The sequence below is a fragment of the Engystomops pustulosus genome, chromosome 5, assembly GCF_040894005.1.
Source record: "Engystomops pustulosus chromosome 5, aEngPut4.maternal, whole genome shotgun sequence".
Classification (NCBI taxonomy): Eukaryota; Metazoa; Chordata; class Amphibia; order Anura; family Leptodactylidae; genus Engystomops; species Engystomops pustulosus.
Genome location: NC_092415.1, coordinates 91,684,953 through 91,708,162, shown reverse-complemented (window position 1 = coordinate 91,708,162; position 23,210 = coordinate 91,684,953). Strand labels below are relative to the sequence as shown.

Sequence of the window (23,210 nt, the reverse complement as noted above, 5' to 3'; positions counted from 1 at the left end):
TTGGACTGCCACATACAGGCACTCAATCTATTTCATTTTTCTGGAGGGCCACCTACCTGCTCCTCTGGTTTGAAAACTTTTTTGGACTGCCACATACAGGCACTCAATCTATTTCATTTTTCTGGAGGGCCACCTACCTGCTCCTCTGGTTTGAAAACTTTTTTGGACTGCCACATACAGGCACTCAATCTATTCAATTTTTCTGGAGGGCCACCTACCTGCTCCTCTGGTTTGAAAACTTTTTTGGACTGCCACATACAGGCACTCAATCTATTTCATTTTTCTGGAGGGCCACCTACCTGCTCCTCTGGTTTGAAAACTTTTTTGGACTGCCACATACAGGCACTATCCAAATTAAATTGTCTCCATAGCAGCCTCCACACGTTGTCTCCATTGCTACCTCCAAAAGTCGTCCATATAGCTGCCTCCATACATCGTCCCCTTATCAAACGAGGTGTGTCAGGCAGAAATTTGGGTTGTTTTCATGGATTCCACCCTGCTGTGTTATCCACAAAATATACTGGCAAACTTTAATGATTAACCGATATTATTTCAGCGCTTCTTACGCATCTGTTGATTACACTGCTGTGTAATCCACAAAATATACTGCCAAACTTTTACCATTTACGGATATTATTTCAGCGCTTCTTGCGCATCTGCTTACATTCCCCTCACCCGCCATATCCAAAACTTATAAGAACGCTACTACACTTAACTTGGTGGAGGCTGGGACCGAGTCTGACCCTGGGGCTGGTCATATACTGCCGACGCCGAGGATTGCGGGGCCTACCTCGGTCCAGGTCTCAAAGGCCTACTATACCTCCTCCTCCTCCCACCCTTCCTCCACCTCCTCCGAATTACCATCCGTGGGCATGGCGCCATCAGTCGGTAGCTCTAGGCACAGCAGCAGTGCTGTCGCTAAGCGACAGCAGGCGGTGCTCAAACTGCTGAGCCTAGGCAATAAAAGGCACACCGCCCAAGAGCTATTACAGGGCATTCCACATCAAACTTGTTAACTTTGTCGCCATCCTGCTGTGTAATCCACAAAATATACTGGCAAACTTTTATCATTTACCGATATTATTTCAGCGCTTCTTGCGCATCTGTTTACATTCCCCTCACCCGCCATACCCCAAACTTATAAGAACGCTACTACACTTGATCTTATACAAAAGGTTCTTAGAAGTGCTGTTTGGGGAGTAGCCTAGAAACAGGGGCTTGGATTGGCGAAAGCTCGCCTGGAAGCGGAGCGCCAGCTCCATCCCAAGATCCAACTAACATAGTTTTAACTGCAGCACCTTTAATCTACTACTAGTTCACTGCCTCCATAATAATAATAATAATAATAATCTTTATTTATATAGCGCCATCATATTCCGTAGCGCTTTACAAATCATAGGAAACAAATACAAATGTAATGTAACAGAGCACAACATTTGTATGGAACAACAGGAGTGAGGTCCCTGCTCGCCAGAGCTTACGGTTTATGAAGATGATGGGGTAACACGAGGTAAAAGAATATTTAATGGTCAAGCCATTCTTCTTAGGGAATAGAACAAAATATAATAAATGGAATTGCTGTCGCTTGAACCACTCAGCCGTCATCTTATATACCAGGTCCAGGGTGAATGGGACTGCAGAGAAGTCTGGTGCCTGTTGGTTGCTGGATAACAGATGGGAGGACGACACAGGACGGGTTAGTAGAAGAGTTAAAACTTCATGTAGTTAATGAGTGTTATAGGCTTGCCTAAAGAAATGGGTTTTAAGAGCACGTTTGAAACTTTGGAGGTTAGGTATTAGTCTGATAGTCCGGGGCAGAGCATTCCATAGAATTGGTGCAGCTCTAGAGAAGTCTTGGAGACGTGAGTGGGAGGTCCGCACTAGGGTAGAGGTTAATCTAAGATCACTGGCGGATCTAAGAGCACGGGTTGGGCGATAGACTGAGATAAGAGATGAGAGGTAGGGGGGTGCAGCATTATACAGAGCTTTATGGATGAGGGTTATTATTTTAAACTGTATTCGAAAGGAGACTGGCAGCCAGTGCAGCGACTGGCATGAACTGTAGGCATACATGGTCCCCTTATCAAACGAGCTGTGTCAGGCAGAATTTTGGGTTGTTTTCATGGCTTCCACAACAAACTTGTTAACTTTGTCGCCACCCTGCTGTGTAATCCACAAAATATACTGGCAAACTTTTATCATTTACCAATATTATTTCAGCGCTTCTTGCGCATCTGTTTACATTCCCCTCACCCGCCATATCCTAAACTTATAAGAACGCTACTACACTTGATCTTATACAAAAGGTTCTTAGAAGTGCTGTTTGGGGAGTAGCCTAGAGACAGGGGCTTGGATTGGCGAAAGCTTGCCTGGCAGCGGAGCGCCAGCTCCATCCCAAGAAACAACTAACATAGTTTTAACTGCAGCACCTTTAATCTACTACTAGTTCACTGCCTCCATACATGGTCCCCTTATCAAACGAGCTGTGTCAGGCAGAATTTTGGGTTGTTTTCATGGCTTCCACATCAAACTTGTTAACTTTGTCGCCACCCTGCTGTGTAATCCACAAAATATACTGGCAAACTTTTATCATTTACCGATGTTATTTGAGCGCTTCTTGCTCACCTCCTTTGGTTCCTCTCTGCCACCCATTGGTTTTAAGCCTGAGTCCATTTGGGGTATGTTGCCAAGACACTCTCTAGCCTGCCGCTGCTGCCGCTGCCTCTGCATGCCGTCCCCTATAGTGTCAGGGTCAATTATTGGATGTTTTAGATGCTATCTAGCTTCATTCTGTCACTCTGTCATGGCCATGCTGTTGCCCATAATTTTGGCATAATGGTGCGTTCAAGCAGCCTCAGAGGCATCCATGCATGCTGCCCCTGCTGTTTCCTGTCCATTTCCGTGGTGTTTCCATCCTTTTCTGAGGTTTCCAGGTGTTTGGCCAAGCTTCCCTGTGCAGAGCCTTGGTCTTCCATTGACTTCAATGGGGCTCGTTATTCGAGACGAGCACTCGAGCATCGGGAAAAGTTCATCTCGAATAACGAGTACCCGAGCATTTTAGTGCTCGCTCATCTCTAGTCCAATCTAAAGTGAGCTCACAGTCACCCTAATTCAGCTACAGTCATACTATTGGATTGTCAGATAATGCCCTATGATAAGACCTGAGCTGAGATACATTTCATGGCTTCCTTTAAAATGATGTGCTTTGTGAGGCATTTTACAAAATATGTATGAATCCAACAGAACAAAATGTTATCATTTTCTATTGTGGAAGATATCTATGGGCATTTTCTATAGGGCTTACTATGTCTAGCATACAGCATTGCATGTTATGGAATTAGTATTATTAACAGTTTTACTGGGTGAATCACACAGTGTGTGCTCTATCTTCTATAGCAGGGTATTTTTACACCATCTACTTGTCAAAAAGTTAAATAGTTCATAACTAATAAAGATTTGCTTACTTGAGTAAGGCTGGCAGAGAAATTCCATCTTCCAAATACAGATCTTCTATAAAGGTTGGACAATGCTCCTTGAGAAACTGTTTTGAATCCAAACACTGAAAACAGAGGATGTAGACAACCAGATACCCCAACCACAGGGCCGTGGCGCGGGAACAGGCTGTGGAACACTGAATCCTGGGCCACGGCCAAATAGCTTTAACTTGAAAAAACTCTATACTTACCTCCGGCTTCTTCTTCCCGCGGCTTCGTCTTCTTCTCTTCCTGCCCAAGAGCATACACTATGACGCGGTGGTGACGTCATAGTCATGTGTGCAAGGGCAGGAAGAGAGGAAGATGGAGCTATGGAGAGAAGAAGTCTGAGGTAAGTATAAAGGGTTTTTTTTTCCCAACGGGAAGCTCTGCTGTGGACACAAAAAGGTTGGGGACCTGATCATCCCTTCTAGGCATTACTACTCTTATCCTTCAGTCTTGCAGCCCTGTCACTACCAGTTACTGTCCACATACAATACCCATTGAAATTTACCAAAAAAAAAACCCTTATACATGCACACATAAATTCTCTTTGTTGTAATCATAATTATACTTTGTTCATTTTTCAGGTTCTTCACATTGAGAGCTGTACAGATATACATTCTGGATTTAAACAATTGTTGTCTAATCTAACTGAATCTAAGGAATATGTACTCAATATCGACAATACGCTCTTTGTTGAAGAAACATTTAACATATCTGATGTAAGGTAGCTCTAAATACAATATATATTAGAGATTTATTATTTAAAATGTGTATGTACCGTAATGTTAATTTCTGTATCGAATTTTAGCCTACCGTATATACTCATGTATAAGCCGAGTTTTTCAGCACAAAAAATTTGCTGAAAAACCTCACCACGGCTTGTACACAAGTCAATTAAAAAAAAATAAACTTACATATTCACCCTGGGTTGCCCCGATACTCACCCACCACAGCTCCCGATCCTGAGCATGGCTCCTGGCAGCTCCTCTTCTGTCTTCCTTCAGCTGTATTAGCCGGCAGAGACGCTTCCATGCCATCTGCCGGCTGCCGCACACTATGATGCCGCTGATGACGTCATAGTGTGCGCCGGCCGGCAGATCACAAGGACGCATCTCTGCCAGCTAATACAGCAGAAGGAAGACCGAAGAGGAGCCACAACCAGGATCGGGAGCCGCGCCGAGCATCGGGACGCCGGAGGGTGAGTATGTAAGTTTGTTTTTTTGTATGTGCTTGGCATGGGGTTGTCTGTCTGTATACTACTTGGGGTGGCGGGCTGTATACTATTTGGGGCTGGCTGGCTGTATACTACTTGGGGCTGGCTGTATACTATATTGGGCTGGCTGTACACTACTGGGGGCTGGCTGTATACTACAGGGAGCTGGCTGTATACCACTTTGGGCAGGATGGCTGTATACTACTTGGGGCTGGCTGGCTGTACACTACTTGGGGCTGGCTGTATACTACTTGGGGCTGGCTGTATACTATATTGGGCTGGCTGTATACTACAGGGGGCTGGCTGTATACTACAGGGAGCTGGCTGTATACCACTTTGGGCAGGCTGGTTGTATAGTACTTGGGGCTGGCTGGCTGTACACTACTTGGGGCTGGCTGTATACTACTTGGGGCTGGCTTTATACTATATTGGGCTGGCTGTATACTACTGGGGGCTGGCTGTATACTACAGGGAGCTGGCTGTATACCACTTTGGGCAGGCTGGCTGTATACTACTTGAGGCTGGCTGGCTGTACACTACTTGGGGCTGGCTGTATACTACTTGGGGCTGGCTGTATACTATATTGAGCTGGCTGTATACTACAGGGAGCTGGCTGAATACCACTTTGGGGCTGGCTGGCTGTATACTACTTGGGACTGGCTTTATACTACTGGGGGCTGGCTGACTGTATACTACTGGGGGCTGGCTGGCTGTATACTACTGGGGGCTGGTTGGCTGTATACTACAGGGGGATGGCTGGCTGTATACTACTGGTAGCTGGCTGACTGTATGCTACAGGGGGCTAGCTGGCTGTATACTACAGGGGCTGGCTGGCTGTATACTACTGGTGGCTGGCTGGCTATATACTACTGGAGACTGAGACCAATGCATTTCCCGACCTCGACTTATACTCGAGTCAATAGGTTTTCCCAGGTTTTGGTGGTAAAATTTGGGGTCTTGGCTTATACTGGGGTCAGCTTAGACTCGAGTATTTAATAGCATGAATAGAGCTATTTTCCATTACACAAAGGTACACTTAAGCCCTTGCCCCTGAACTCACTTTTCACCTTCCTGACATGGCCCATTTTTTCACACCTGACACGTGTCACTATACCTTTAAGAAGGTGATCTGCTTTGTGTTTGTTTATGAAAAACAGTGATATTTGAAATTCAAGGTTTTCTACTTTTTCGTCACATAGTAATAACAGAAAAATAACTTGATAGCTAACATTTACCGGATGTCTGCTTTATTTTTTTTTTATGTACCCTCTCAATTTTGTAGAATGTTATGAAGCTTAGAATTTTAGGTGTAATTTCTCACATTTTCATAAAAAAAATGTGAAATCATACTTTTTAGGGACCTATTCAGCTTTTAAGTCACTTTGAGAGGCCTAAATTATAGTAAAACCCCATAAAGTACCCCAATATAGAAGCTACACCCTGTAAGTATGCAAAACAAGTTTGTTAATCCTTTAATTGTTTTACAGGGGATAAAATAAAATTGGGTGCAATTTTGAAATTTTTATTTTTTTGGCTAAATGAATGTATTTTTCAAAATATTTATACATTGTCAGTGGATAAAATGCCAAGATGCTCCACAAAGTTTGATACCCAATCTCTCCCGAGTATAAGAATACCCCATATGTGGTGGTAGCATGGACATGGACACATGCCAGGGTGTTGCAAAGAAGGTGCACCACTTGGAGCAAATTTGCTTTGTCAACTTTTTGGGGGGCAATTTTGTCAGAAGGGTTTATTTTCTGATTTTCTGAAGTGGGTCTTTAGCTTATTGGTGAGATTTTTTTAACGCTTGAATGTATAGAGGAGAAGAAAATCATCAATTCTAGTTTCCTATTTTCTGCGGGACCATTCATTGTAACATAACAATAATATGTTATCTTTATTCTTTAGATGACTATGTTTATGCTGAGACCTCATTTACATATTTTTATATATTTTTACAATTGAGAAAATCTCATTTGTGTTTGCCATCTTTTCAGAGAAATAACTTTAATTTTTTTTTGGTTGACAGTGCTGGTTTAGGGCTTACTTTTTATGTGTTGAGTTGTTCAATTTTTTGTAAAGGTATTTTATAAAAAATGTACATTTTTTTTCAAGTTTTCTGTTTACTTTTCTACAGTGTTCATCACCGGCTCCAATAAATATTATAAATAAATATAATAAAACATTTGATTTATAGTACAGATTGTTACGGACGCAGCAATACCAAATATGTAGGGGGGGTTGTGATAGGGGGGGGGTGTTCTTTACTAGATGAGGGAGTTGTGTGTTTAGGGGACATTTACTTTATTGAATTAATCGTTTGTTAACCCCTTAACGCTGAAGCCACTTTTCACCTTCCTGACACGGCCCATTTTTTCAAATCTGCCCTGTGTGACTATAAATGGTTATAACTTCGGAACGCTTTAACATATACAAGTGATTTTAAAATTGTTTTCTCGTGACGCTTTGTACTTCATGTTAGTTGAAAAATTTTGGTGGTATGTTTTGCATTTATTTATGAGAAAATCAGATGTTTGGTGAAAATTTGGAAAAATTCTTGATTTTCGAACTTCAAAATGTTCTACTTTTTCCATACATAGTCATAACCGCAAAAAAATGTAATAACTAACATTCACTAAATGTCTAATTTATGTGGACATGGTTTTTTAGGCATCCTCTTATTTTTGTAGGATGTTATGTGCCTTTGAACGTTAGGTGCGATTTTTCACATTTTCATAAAAAACGCAAAATCTGCTATTGAGGGACCTGCTCTGGTTTCAAGTCACTTTGAGAGGCCTAAATAAAAGTAAAACCCCATAAATTACCCCATTATAGAAACTACACCCCTCAACGTACGTAAAAGAACTTTTATGAAGTTTATTAACCCTTTAATTGTTTTACAGGGGTTAAAACAAAATCGGATACAATTTTGAAAGTAAACTTTTTTGGCTAAATGAATGTTTTTCAAAAAATTTACAAATTCTCAGTGGATAAAATACCAAAACGCTCCACAAAATTTGATACCCAATCCCCCCCGCATATAACAATACCCCATATGTGGTGGTAACCTGCTGTATGGGCACACGCCAGGGCATCGAAGGGAAGCTGCGCCATTCAGAGCAGATTATGCATTGTCACATTTTATTGGCTATACAATCTTTATTTTTTGGGCAATTTGGACATATAAGGGCTTATTTTTTGCGACATGAGATGCACTTTACAAATAATTCATTTTCGTGGGTCATTAGCTTATTGATGAGATTTTATTAACTCTTGAATGTATGGGTGAAAAGAAAATTGTCAATTTTGGTTTACTTTTTTTTCGTATTTTTTGGGGGTAGTACACCGTACACTAAAAATACTATATTATCTTAATTCTATAGGTCACTACGATTACGGTGATACCTCATTTATACAGTTTTTCATTTATTTTTACAATTTTACTGGATAAAAACTAATATAGAGGAAATCTCATTTGTTTTTGCATCGCCATCTTTTCGGAGACGTAACTTTAATATTATTTGGTTAACAGAGCTAGTTTTGGGCTTATTATTTACGAGTTGAGTTGTTCTTTTCAGTGGTACCATTTTGGCGCACATAACTTTTTTGATCACTTTTTAGAACATTTTTGTGTAGAGAATTTATGAAAAATGTACATTTTTGGCGTGTTTTACGGGTTTTGTTTTTACGGTGTTCACCGAGCGGGTCCAATAATGTTTCTGAGTTATTTCACGGATTGTTACGGACGCGGCGATACCAAATATGTGGGGTTTTTTGGCGATTTTGTGTTTTTTTCACTTTATTGCATGTGTATAGGGGAATATTTGTGTTTAGGGGACTTTAACTTTATTTAATTAATTATTTTTATTAAAAAATTATTTTATGTAGTGTTTTTAACATTTTTTATTTACTTTGACAGGTTAGCTTGAACAAGTGATCCACTGATCACTTGTTCAAGCTATTCTTCACATTACACAGTGTAATACAGATGCATTACACTGTGTAATGTAACACACTGAGCATGCTGCGGACCCGGCTCACAGAAGTGGATCGCGCAGCCCCGGGCACCGGGGGTCCGATTCTTCTCAAATGCCCCTAGCACGGCGCGGTCAGCGCGACCGCGGCGTGTCAGGGGTTAACACCCGCGATCGGAGATAATATGTAGCCGACACCCACAGCTTCTGGCACGGGCTCCGTTCTGGAGCCAGCGCCAGAAGCATGACGTACTATTACCGCATTTTGCGGGAACGCACCTCCCGCCATGCAGTAATAGTACGTCAAATGTCGGGAAGGGGTTAAGTGTTTTAAACTTTTTTTTTTTCTGACAAGTTGGCTTGAACAAGCGATCCTCTGAGGAGCTGATGCCAGAAGATTGACGTAGTAGTACATTTTATTTGTTATCCATATCAACTTTTACAATTACTGCGCCAGTTCCCAGAGCCCCTCTATGCTGCAAATTCACAGGTTACAGTGTGCAAGGAGCACTTTCCCCTCCTATCGTGTGCTTAAACATCCTGTGCTGCAGTGAAATTACAGTATTTTTCAGACTATAAGGTGCACCGAAGTATAAGGCGCATCATCAATAAATGCCTGCTAAAATGTCTAGGTTCATATATAAGGTGCACAAGATTATAAGGATGAATCACCAGCAGGTGGCAGACCTGTGCACAGTTCAAGGCAGCTGTTCTCTGTAAGTACGGTTCATATATAAGGCGCACTGGACTATAAGGCGCACCTTTGATTTCCGAGAAAATCAAAGGATTTTTTGTTCGGCTTATAGTCCGAAAAATACAGTACGTCAAGCTGAGGGACAGGGGATGTGCCACGCAGGAGCAGGGGGTGAGAGAGACAGTCTAACAGCCTGTGAATCTGCAGCAGAGGGCCTCTGGGAACCACCGCAGTAGCCTTTCTTTAGCATACTTTGAAAAGTTCACTTTAGAAGGAAGGAGGCTAACGCATATAAGATAATATTACCAGTCACGGTGCCTGGATCTATGAGTAAATGTCCCTGGCTTTTCCATTCTTGATTTTGATGGTAGAATTCCATTAAGGCAACAAACAAAGTACATGCAAGTTCTAAAGTCAAAAAAGTAATATATAGTGTAAGGGTTTTTTTAAGGGAATAGCTGAAATATATCATAGTATTTATAAACAGATGCTGACCCTTATTAATAGAAAACAATATAAAAATAATTTATTTTTTTGTCTGCAGAAACAGTTATGTTTTATTTTTTTAGACGTTCATCAATATTTCTAAACTATGGTATAACTCAAATTCTGAAATAGTTGGCTTTAAAAATCACCCGAGAAGTGCATGGGAGTATATGGTTAATTGGCTCACAGAAAAGACTGCAGGTAAGAAATACTATACTTTATGATTCTACAAGCATGGTTGCAGAGAAACACAGTTACAAGAAATAGCAAATTTACCCTATTTGCATTCTATTGTTTCATCTGTCATGACATAATAATAAAAAAGACACATGCTTGTGTGACATAGCATTATGTTTGTAGGTGAAAAAGAAACTAATATTTTTCATATGTTTAGTGATTGCCACATACTGATGAATAAACTAATAAACACAAACATTTCAAAACTACTATCTTTTTAGGTAATTTTCAAAACATGTCTTTGGAGACTGTCAATAATGATACAAAGCTTGTAGTTGTCAACACAGCATTTTTATTGGCCAACTGGACACAGAACTTTCCCCAAAGCAAATCAGAAAAGGAAATATTCACTCTAAGCACAGTAAGTAGTATTTGATCATTTGTCATACAGACACACAATTTTAGTGTCCAGTATGTCATGCCCAGTCCATGCCACTGTGAAAGCTTTTTAACTTATTATGATGCATTTCATAACCTTAGAATACCCTTTATGAATATTGTGAATATTTTGTCACATATAAGGTGTTCTAGGGTTAGGAAACAATATTCGTGTTTGAGGCCTAATTTGGTAATGTAAATTGAATTTATTAAATTGCATTATGATAAAAACTTTTCCAAGGTTTATCAAGGGTTATTGGGATCATTTTGCATTAGAAGTGCTTACTAAAAGCTAATGTGCAAGATAAGATACTAATAATAAATCTTTATAAATCGCCATCATATTCCTTGGCACTTGCAATATGTTCATTCATTTTGGATCATAACAACTTTCCGGAAATGAGCGTAATGGTACTGAGATGTGAGATGTGACTTTCGGTGTCTGGAGCTGCGGGTGTCAGCTGTATATTACATCTGACACACTGGAGCTCATTTACTAAGGGTCCGAATTGCGCATTTTCATCGGGTTTACCGATTATTTCGGATTTGCGCCGAATTATCCCTGGGACTTTGCAGCACGCAATCGGATTGTGCCGCATCGGCGCTAGCTTTCACGCGCCAGAAATGGGGGGGGGTGTGGCCGTCGGTAAACCTGACGGATTCATTTTGGTTAATTGGCTCACAGAAAAGACTGCAGGTAAGAAATACTATACTTTATGATTCTACAAGCATGGTTGCTTTTTTGAAAAAAAATTTGTGTCGCAAAAATAGCACTCACATACACCGGGAAGAAGAAGGTGAACTCCGGCGGACCTCGGCACAGCAGTGACACCTGGTGGATATCGGGCGCACGATCTTGGTGAATCCTAGCAAGCTCCAAATCAACGTCGGACAATGCGCCGCAGGATCGCGAATGGACCGGGTAAGTAAATGAGCCCCACAGTTTTAATACCCACGATTAGATTTATCAAGGGTTATTGGGATCATTTTGCATTAGAGGTGCTTACTAAAAGCTAATGTGCAGGATAAGATATTAATAATAAATCTTTATAAATCGCCATCAAATTCCATGGCACTTGCAATATGTTCATTCATTTTGGATCATATCAACTTTCCACAAATGAACGTAATGGTACTGAGTTGTGAGAAGTGACTTTCGGTGTCTAGAGCTGTGGGTGTCAGCTGTATATTACAGTTGACACACTGTTCTAACACCCACAATTAGAGATAACTCTGATTGCGGGTGTTAACCCCTTACATGCTACGCTCACGCATGACTGTGGTTTGTGGTGGGCCGCCCCAGAGTATGATGAGTACCAGGGGCTGCCCATGTGTCTGCATGCTCTGACAGATTACACTGCACTGTAATACATTTGTATTGCAGTGCAGTGGCTTGTACTTGAGCTAAAAGATTAGAGCATTGCTTATTCAAGTCCAAGTGTTTCATCTCTTTCAGTCCATACCCTTTTTTGATTTTGTGTCTCCTATTTTTGCCCCCCTTCTTTAAAAATCCATAACTTTGTTTTAGTTATTCATGTACAGAACTTTATAAGGGCTTGTTTTCTGTGTAACCAACTGTACTTCCTAATTATTTAATTTTCCATTTTGTGTACCGGAAAGCAGGAAAAAAATTCCAAATGTAGTGAATTTGATGAAAAATGCAAATTTACTTTTACAACTTTCACTATGCTGTCCAAATAAAACCTCCTCTTTATTCTTTGGGTCGGTGCAATTAAAGAGATACCAAATTTATAGAGGTTTATAGAGGTACTAAACAAATTGGGGCACACTTACTTACCCGTCCGGAGGAGTTCACGAAGTATGGAGTGTCTGACGATAATGAACTCTGCCGCAATTCACTAAGATTGTGTGCCTGATATCCTGCATGTGCTGCTTGCCCACTCAGGTCCGTCGGAGTTCACCCTCTTCTTCTTGGTACATGTAAATCCTGCGCTCAGTCCGATTCTGTCGGATCGTCCGACGGGCTGCATCCCGATTTCTGTGGCATGAAAGTAAATAGTAAATAAGCCCCATTGTCTTCATTATGTCATATTCTGACGCCAATAATACAGCTTTCACCCACAGGTTTAGGGGCCACAATAAAGCTACTAATTTTCAGCATTTTTCTACTTTTTTTTTACACTTTTGAGCACCACTGGGATGGTGATAAGTTGACATAGTGAAGAGATATGTGCGCCCTGTCAGAAAAATAGAGTTCCAGATAGAAATTAATCTTTACTATAAGTGATTCTTTACAATGTAAGATTGTCATTTTTAACCTCTTATCAACTTAGATCTTTTTTGTTTTTGTGCTTCAATTTTTTGTTCCCCATCTTCAAAAATCTATGAATTCTTTATTTTTCCATGTACAGAGCTGAACCTATCCTGTACATAATCTGAGGACTGCTTGTATATGCAATTAGCACAACATCCCATGATAAAACTCTTACCTGTATTAGATTCCTATATTATATTTACAGTCTAAAATAAATACAGAAAGCACATAGCTGTTAATAAAACTACTAATTTAAAACACCTTTTTAACTATTTTTCCATTCATGAAACACACATGAAAATGTCACACATTGTGGAGTAGTCCCTGCGTTGCCTGGGTGGTCCCTGGGATGCTCACTAACAACACTGGGCAGTAGGGTTGAGGCGGGATATCAATAAATAGTGCTTCAGTAGGCCATACTCAATCTTGTTCAGATCCTTCTATCTCTATATATTTCAAACAGTTTTAATCACTGTCTGGCCTTCACCCTTCATAATGCTCTCAGCAGTAAAATCTAGGAAAGTAGAAAAGAAAATAATTATTGCTTGACAGCATATACGGGCCTGTACCACAGGTTGACCCTTTCACATTGAAAGAGTGTCCATGAGCTCTATCTCATTACTTCTCATCTTCCTATAACTACATAGGAGTTCATGCAATATGGAGCACAGGAGTCCAGAAATTTGACCCAGATAGTTTGTTTCAATATAATGGTTGACAAGGGAGTGTCTGCTTGTTTTTTTTTTAACTCAAAACTTACCTTAGCAATAGTGATGCCTAATAGGCATCTCACATTACTAAGGCAGGGGGCCTAGTGTTAGCCAGTAGAAAAGGCTAACCCCCTTATCATTATCCTGGTACCCACTGCCACCAGGTATGCCAGGAAGTGCGTGGTGCAATCCAGTACCTGACCATTTATAGATGTTCAGGTACCGGTGCAGGCTTGTATTATTGGACTGTGATAGGCCAAAAATATTGGGCGCTCCAATTCCAGTAATGTCTGGTGCTGTTGTTGTATTGTTTTTGGCTGGTTATAGAAAATGGGGGTCCTACACCCTTTTTTAAAAATAATAATGATGTGGGGTCCCCCCTAATGTACACAACCAGCCAGATACAATACAGCAGCAGCACCCTGGCATTACTGGGCTGCCCCAGTACCTAATCTATAGATGGTCAGGTAGTGGATTTTTTCCCAGCTCTTCTGGGCACCCCTGCTGTTTGTGCGTACCTTCGTAATGATAAGGGGGGCTAGCACTAGGCCCCGGTCCCAGTAATGGGTGCCATCCTTTAGACAGTGCTGTTACTATGGCAAGTTTTGAATTAAAAAAAAAAAACACAATTTTTTTAAAGAAATATATTTTATTAAAGTAAAAACTACCCAACACAGCCTTCTTAAACATTTTATTAAAAAGACAATTCAGGTCGTCAATGTAGCCCACCGAATCAGGCAAGTATGACTCAGCATACCCAGATTTGCAAAACATAAATAAAAGAAAAGGCGTCAGATAATATACATACACATATAATGTGTTAGGATCAGTGGATCCTCTGGACCACCGCGGGAGATGTAACTAGCCAACACCCGGAACCGGAGCCTAGCGGCACCTGGTTTTCACCAGAGCCCGCCGCAAAGCGGGTTGGACTTGCTGCGGCAGGATACCACTAGGTCGTTCCCAGGTGTGACTAGCCCACGGTGGCAGCCGAGGTCGAGGTACCTTAGCGGATGACAAACTCGTAGTCGGGTCCAGGCACAGGGTCAGGGCAGGCGGCAGAGATGCAACGTCAGGTTCAAGTCCGGGGTCAGCAACAGGAGGTCCAGGCAGGAGGGAACGGGAACACAGGCACACAGCAACAGGGAGGAACACAGGTAACACGGCAACACAGGACTCAGGAACGGGAACACACAGGAATACACTGGAACGCAGGAATACAGAAATACGCAGGAACACAGCAATACTCGCTAGGAAGCTTTCTCTAAGGCTAAGAGGCACAAAGATCCGGCAGGGAATGATGGGAAACAAATGGTTATATACAAAACAGGAAATGACCAATACTAATCACCTGTGCGCTGGCCCTTTAAATCTTGAAACAGTGCCGTGCGCGTGCCCTAGGGAGCGGGGCCGCGCGCGAGACCTAGACCGGACGGGAGCGGGAGCCAGGAGAGGTGAGTGCAGCAGAACGGGACTGGGGCAGCGGAGGGAGGCACGGGTGCACCCGCGATCCGCGATATGGATCGCGGGGGTGCCTGCAACGGAGGCACGGGTGCACCCGCGATCCGTGGTATGGATCGCGGGGGTGCCCGTGACATAATGTATGTGTGTGTGTCTATATATATATATATATATATATATATATATATATATATTTATAGAGAGAGATACACAAACAAATATATGTATACATATGTATCTACATGCATATACATATACCATATATACTTGAGTATAAAACTGACCCAAGTATAAGTACCTAATTTTACCACAAATAGCTGCAAATTTTTTTGACTCAAGTATAAGCCTAAGGTGGAAAATGCAGCCACTACTTTTAAATAAAATGCCTCCCTTTACAAATAAAATATCCAGCAGTGGCCTCCATACACCATATACATGTGAATTATACTCATCTCCAACTGGTTCCAGCGCTTGTCACTTAAAGATAGCAGGCATCAGAGTTTGACACGGAATGCCTGCTATCTGTATAGGTATAAACTTACCTGTAGAAGTAGATATCATGTCTTCACTGTCTCTCCTCTCCAAAATGGCAGCTTCTCCATGTTTCACCCGTTGTCACAGTTGTTGTGACATCAGGTCGTACCGCGCCAGTCGTGTGATCAGGGCTGCCAGATCCGACAGTGGGCGGACCGCTGATGCAAACAAGGCAACCAGGTGGGCCTGGGAAGCCCTCAACAGAGGGGGCAGGAACAGAGCAGTAGATGGGCCGCCTCCTCTGTGCCATGGGCGGTGTGAGGGAAGGGTAAGTTAGAAGTGCCACAAGCATAGCAGCACACAAGTCCCCCTCTCTGCTTTTGGGGGCCAGGAGTCCCGTAATACATTATGATTTGGCTGTGCAAACAGCATAGGCGATTGGAACCTGTTTTCAGCTAAAACTTTTCGTGACAAGTTTCTTTTTAAACATTTCCACTGCATAACATTAAGCACAATTGAAAACCAAGAGCAATTGATATAGAAAGTATATTAGAATTAATGAATCCTTTTACATTTTGCAATAAATAACATTTATTTAAAGATTAAATAAAGTTACTGATACTATGAGTTAACATTCTGTATCCTCAGCGGTTTCTATTTCTATTCCTTTTAGAATGAAAAAGTGTATACACTGATGATGGGTGTAGAGGGTACTTTTAATATCCGAATAATAAAGGATGAAATGTTGAGTATTATCGAACTTCCATATGGAAAAAAGCAAAATCTGCGGATGTATGTCATACTACCAGATAAATATGATGGTATAAAAAAGGTAAGTGTCTGTAGCAATATAGATAAGACATTATATGCAACTGAAACTTGAAAGAATGTTGTTTTTTTATTTTAAGGGCCACAATTGCTGGCATCAGGAGTTAACTCATTGTGAACCATGTACCTATACATCACGGTGCAGCTACTCTAAAAGAATTATGATTTATGGGTAGATAACTTGAACCCAATGAATTGAAGTGATGAGCTGGTTCCTCCAAATTTGTGCTCATCAAGTTTGGTTTTTGTACAAACTTGGCTGTAAACCCCTGAAATCAATGTAGACTAAGTTTTAACATGAAATATGTCTTCAAAATGGGGGAAATAACAGAGCAGTTGCCCTGCCAAAAATGCTTTGGGTGTCCACAACTATACACACTATCCCACTTATGCATTAAGGCTGTCCTACACTATCTCTTTCACAGCCACCAATACTCTTCCTGGCTAGGCTGTGGAGAAAATAAGGTTGGTACTTCCTATGTGATGTACCAACCAGTGGAATTCCACTTTACATATGCTGGAGAGGATGTGTAAGCAGCAGCAGGTAATAGTTGAGTTCCCGAGGGATTGAAAGTACTGACCATTATCACCAATGTGGTCAGAACTGATCAGCACTACCATCCCCATCCTGTTCCTGAAAAACCACTTTGGGCCTGGATGAAGAATGCAATGCTGACATAGGAAGAATCAGAAGAACATGGAAAAAAGTGAGAAAATTGGGAGCAGCAGTTGTATAGGTCAATAATGGGTGCAAGTCTTCAAAAGCGGCTGATCCAGACGCATCAAAAGTTCACCAGAAAAATATAGTAACGAAGCAGCACTCCTTAAAAAGTATTTATTTATCCCACCAGAATAAAAAAAAGCAACGTTTTGCCCTCTCTATGAAGGCATTATGAAGTAATGGAAGTGCAAAGCAGGTATTTGACATCTAGTGACATCAAAGCATTCTTTGTCACATTTCCTAACTGACATTGAAGGGCTCAAAGGCAGCACAAAGCCAAGGAGGTCGAAGTCACCAATAAAGCAGGCACCAGGGGAACCATGAAGGACAATCAATCATTTAAGGAAGATGTACCAACCAAGGCTGCATTTTTAGCTGGCTTTGCAGTTAAAATGACTTAAAGGGGTATTCTCATCTGGGCACTTACATTCAGTTTCATTAATCTGCCATATATAAACATTTCTTCAATTGGATGTTATTAAAAAAAATGTTCCTGTGTGAAGATAATTTCTCATAAATGTAACCATGTTATCCCTTAGAAACGAGATAGCTTCCTCGGATACGGCCACGTCTGATAGATTGAGTGCACACAGAAACAAAAGGTTATTGTATATAAAATGTCTGGGAGTTACTACATGTCCTACAGCCGCCCTGTGGTAATGATCGCTGAATCCTGGTGGTTTGGCAGGACTCTATAGCGCAAGTCTGGCCACCGCTGCCAGAGTATGATGTGGTCATATCCGAGGAAGCAATCTCGTTTCTAAGGGACAGAATAACTACATTTATGAGAAATTATCTTCACACAGGAACATTTTTTTTAATAACATCCAATTGAAGAAATGTTTACCTATGGCAAATGAATTTAATTAAATGTAAATGCCCAGATGGGAATACCCCTTTAAAGAAACTCAAAACTTGAGGCTTTGTACATTTTGATTTTGATGTAATTAAAGAATATTTCAGTAAAAAAAGAAATGCAGCTGCTGTCGCTGATGTTTTATATGCTGTATATGTGTGTATATATGCTGTATGTATATGCAGTATTGGTGATATTTATCAGGGCCTCTGCGCCATGTCAGACAATTTTTTTAAATTGTGGATATACAAAATGTGCAAAGTTTCGACTGTTACACTCTCTGTTTTTGTCAAACACATATTCCGCTGGTGTGCAGAGAAGGTAGAATGGCTATGTCGGGTAGCAATGAAGCACTGGGGACCAGCATGTCTGTGCTGATGGAAGGCATTCCATCAACACAAGTGCTTTATCCTCAGTGCTCCAGAGCTACTAAGACCGACCCTGTGCTTTAGCAGCATAAGAGTAGCAACTTACAATTCTTCAGAGTGCACTAAAAAGGGCAATTATTTCAGATTTCAACTTGTGCCTTGTTCAAGCAGCCTCATCTCCCTACCTACCAGTCCTGAAAAGGGCAATCGTTAATTTTTACTAAGTATCTGAGCTGTCTGGCCGCCATCTCAGTAATCAGCCTTACTCAAGCTCTGTTTCTTCTCTTTAATGGCATTTCTGTGGAGGGCCACACAGCCCTCCATGTGCTGGCCAGAGGTAGCCTGACTGCTATTAGTTACCGAGATGAGATCCTCAGACCCCTTGTGAGACCACATGCTGTTGCGGTTTGCCCTTGGTTCCTCCTAATGCAAGACAATGCTAGGCCTCAGGTGGCTGGAATGTGTCATCAGTTCCTGCAGGATGAAGGCATTGAAGATATGTACTGGCCTGCTCGTTCCCCAAACCTAAATCTGATTGAGCATTTCTGTACATAATGTCTCGATCCATCCACCAACACAGACTACAGGCTGTCTAGTAGTTGTCAGATGCTTTAGTCCAGATCTGGGAGGAGATCCCTTTAGGTGACCATCTGCAACCTCATCAGGAGAAGGCTGAGGTTGTAGGTAGTTAATACAGGTATATGGAGGCCACACACAATACGGAGCCTTATTTTGACTTGTTTTAAGGATTTTTCATGAAAGTTGGATCAGCCTGTTGTGAGTTTTCCACTTTTATTTTCTTATGATTTTTTTGTGATTTTGTTGGCAACACATTTGACTTTATAAAGAATAACGTATTCAATGAGAATATCTCATTCATTCAGATCTAGCATGTGTTCTTTGAGTGTGCCCTTTATTTTTTTGAGCAGTGTAGATATCCTATTGACAGCAAAGAGGTCATAGAGTTGGCAGCTGTCATATAAACCTTGTGGTGTCATGGTCTGGTTTGATTGAGGCACCTAACAGGTTACACAAGAAGAAAAAAGGTAGAAATTCAGCTCACCCTTCTGTGGCCATGCATCAGGTGCCGGTGCACGGACAAACTGAGCCGGGTCAGTGCATCGTGGAACAAAGGGAACAATAATCCAGCAGCCAGGATTCAGCGTAAGGTGCAATAAAAATTCTATTTATTTCATTTCTTAAAAAGGCATTAAAAAAGGTACCATAATACATAAATCTGACGCGTTTCGAACTACTGAGAGTTCTTAGTTATAGATTAAAGTCTAACAAGTGCAAGCATTCATTATAAAGACATGTTTAACAGAAGTAAGTGGCAAGCAGATCATTAGTCACGTCATCAGACAGAAAAAAGGGGAGGGGGGAGGAGAAGACCAGCCAATGCAGTAAAACATGAAAAAGCAAATGTGGAAGACATAATACTAATAGATTAATATATATACATTAAGTCATTCCTTAAATTTAAATCGTAGGGAGATCTGGTTTTCATAGTGAGTATCCAATAAGCTTCTCTGTTGCGTAGGGCTTTAACCCAATCTCCACCTCTTTTTGGGTGTGTAACCCTTTTGATGGGTACAACTGTCAATTGTGAAGTTTCTCCATTGTACAGGCAGTCCCTGGGTTACGTAAAAGATAGGGACCGGAGGGTTGTACTTAAGTTGAATTTGTATGTAAGTCGGAACTGGTATATTTTGTAGATGTACAGTAACTCCTGACAATTTTTTTTGTTTTGTATGGCATAGGATACTGTGAAAAACCCTGTCAAGTTGGTTTTGATGCCCTTGTTCAGATTTTATTTCACTTTCTGTCACTGTAACAATAGAATTTTACAAATTTTGATAACCTTTGACAACTTTCTCTTACCCTAGAGGTATGGAGACTGTGACTTTTTGTTGTCAGAAAGTGAGATGAAACCTCAGTGGCTATAAGCTTGCAAAATACAAACCAAAACTAAGAAAAATTTGCACGGTAGAAATTAAATGCAACTTGGACAAGTTTGTCTTAACAATGTATTTTTTTTTTTTAACACTGGGTATGCAAACGCTTAAACATTTTCAAATTCATATGAACCATAAAGTACAACCTTAAACAACCATGGTAGAAGATGTTGGGCTTGGAGAGGATGGGATTGGTATCTTGGAGTCAGAATCCGATTCTGTTGCTGGAGTCGGTTTCTTGAAGTAGGCATCAAGGGAAGTTTGCACTGAGCTTTTCTTTTTCTCATCATAAATAGCCTTGTAACATTTCAGGCCTTCGGTAACTGTACGGTAAACTTTATTGAACCTCTCTGTATCAGGATCTTGTTCCTCTAACTTTGCCATGCCTGCTTCAATGAGACTAAAAGCATTGGCTAGTTCTTTTTTAGAAAACTTTTTGTGGTTTGGAGTTTCCATTTCCTGGTTTTCCTCAGTAAATGCCAAGCTCTGTTGCTCTAGTTCCATAAGATCTTCGTTTGAATTTTACAGTTCTTTGCCATGGGAGTCAAGTAACTCTACAACATCATTTTCACTGATGTTCAACTGGAAATTATTTCCAATAGCAACCACAGCTTTCATAGTTTCAGCGATTTCATCATCTGTGAAACCCAGAAATTCCTATGTGAATTGGGGGCACAACTTGTTCCAAACTCCTCTCATATTTGTCTCTCTCACTTCATCCCAAGAATCCGCAATATTTTTAATTGCATCTGAAATGTTATAATTCTTCCAGAACTCCTTTAAGTTTATCTCGTTGTTTTGGGTAACCCTGACAGCTTGAGAGAATGTCCTTCTCAAATAGTAGGCCTTGAAGGAGGCTATGACTCCTTGGTCCATTGGTTGAATTAATGATGTGGTGTTGGGGGGTAGAAATACCACCTTAACATTTGGGTGCATGTCATCTAAAGTATTTGGATGTCCAGGGGCATTGTCAAGGAGAAGGAGAATCTTGAATGGAATGTTTTTACCCAAGCAATAGTGTTTAACAGCAGGAACAAAATGGTTCAAAAACCAATCTTCAAAAATTGCTGCTGTAACCCAGGCCTTTGAATTTGCTCTCCAAATAACAGGAAGAGATGCCTTTGTGACATGAGGCAGTGCTCTTGGACTTAGGGAGTGATACACTAGCAAAGGCTTGAGCTTTAAATCCCCAGATGCATTACCCCCAAATAATAAAGTCAGCCTGTCCTTTGATGCCTTATGTCCTGGAGCACTTTTTTCCTCTTTAGAAATGTAGGTTCTGTCTGGCATTTTTTTCCAAAACAATCCAGTTTCATCTACATTAAAAACTTGGTCTGGCAAATAACCTCCTTCATCAATAATATCTTCCAATATCTTGGGAAAATCACTTGCAGCACTTATATTGGCACTTGCTGCTTCACCTTCAACTTTAATATTATGCAAATGAGCTCTTTCTTTAAAGCGATTGAACCAGCCCTTACTTGCAACAAAATCTTCACTACAATCTTCGCCTTCCGTACGAGTCGCTTTTAAATCATTGTACAGGCTTCATGCTTTTTCTTGCACTAAGGAAAGACTAATAGGCATATTACGCTGATTTTGGTCTTCTATCCAAATTATCAACAGCCGTTCCATTTCTATAATTATGCCACTTCGTTGCTTGGTAATGATCGTAGCATTCATTGGAGAATGGCCTTTCACATGCTCCATTATTATGACTTTATCTTTTAAAATAGTTCCAATTGTAGACCGACTGTAACCAAGCTGTCTGTCAATGCATGATGGAGTTTCACCTCTCTGATCTCTTTATTATTTCTACTTTATTTTCCATTGCGATGGCTTTTCTTTTTTTCAATGTATCACCATCATTTCCATCAGATTTTTGTTTAGGAGGCATTGTTGCAGGGTAAAAATATGCAGTACTGTACTGTAACCCTTAATGTGGAAGAAGCTGTCACCTCCAGGCTCCCTGGGTAATTGTTCTGTAACCACTTAGCAAAGCTTTATTCTACCCAGGAAGAAACACTAGCCACTGAGGTAGTATTCAGTGAAGTACTGTATGCCTGGGCACTGTAGAAGGACTGTAGAATACTGTGCTGTAAGCCTGGGCACTCTAGGAAGAGATGGCAGGCTACTTGATGCACAGGCTAGTTAAGAATGATGCAGCTGTAACTGTTATTCAAAACCAAGGAAAGTGATTTTGAGATCTCACTAGTACATGTGTCCTTAATTACCTGTCATCATGAACAGCAGGGGCTAAAACAGTCACCAAATAAATGTCCTCTGCAAGTGTGCATATGAAGAAGTACAATCTGCTGGTATTGGAGGTTGTGAGTAAAAGGAGGGGTTAAATGGTGAGTTCACATCCATAACCACACCTCTGATACCAACGGATTGTAGTTCTTCATGCACTTCTGTACAGAATAGCTGTAGCTGCCCAAATATGTAAATTGCTGCATTTAGTACAGCCCACGGGTGGCTGGTAACTAAGGAAGCATTAGCTGGTGCGATCTCACGCTTCCTTAGTTACCTGCAATCTCTGGCTTGCAGTTCTTTTAGTGCACTGGCTGGTAACTAAGGAAGCTTGAGATCGCACCAGCAACGCATCCTTAGTTACCTGAACCCCCCGATACTGCTGGCAATTACTTACTGTATACATCGGCAGCGGATCCCCGTCACCTCCATTGTGCTCCCAGTCACCTCCGCCAGCCTTTAGCTCCGCCCAACGAACCCCGTCACCGCCCGCCCAATGAGGAGGCGCAGCACGTCAAGCAGCGCTACGAAACTAATTTCTATTTGTTCTGTTTTTAAGTATCCATCTCGGATGTTTAAAAGATTTCCAGGTGTATACTTTATTTTGGTTGTAATTTCTTAAATCTCTGTCAAATTAGTTTTTTTGGTTGTAGTGATGGAATCCTCAAGCTTTTCCAACGTGAGATTCAATTTGGTTTGTAAGTAGAGATGAGCGAACATACTCGTCCGAGCTTGATGCTCGATCGAGCATTAGCGTACTCGTAACTGCTCGTTGCTCGGACGAGTATTTCGCCCGCTCGAGAAAATGGCAGCTCCCGCCGTTTTGCTTTTTGGCGGCCAGAAAC

At 41.1% G+C, this 23,210-nt stretch overlaps 1 protein-coding gene across 2 annotated transcripts in view; it reads left to right on the top strand.

Annotated features, from left to right (window-relative positions):
- Positions 1-23,210, top strand: part of LOC140133077 (ovalbumin-related protein Y-like) — a 128,861-nt gene that overhangs the window by 39,791 nt on the left and 65,860 nt on the right. For both annotated transcript variants that reach the window (XM_072152680.1, XM_072152681.1), the window contains exons 3-6: positions 4,064-4,198; positions 9,933-10,050; positions 10,308-10,447; positions 16,058-16,216. In XM_072152680.1, coding sequence (XP_072008781.1) covers positions 4,064-4,198; positions 9,933-10,050; positions 10,308-10,447; positions 16,058-16,216 — 552 coding nt within the window. The remainder of the gene's footprint in view (positions 1-4,063; positions 4,199-9,932; positions 10,051-10,307; positions 10,448-16,057; positions 16,217-23,210) is intronic.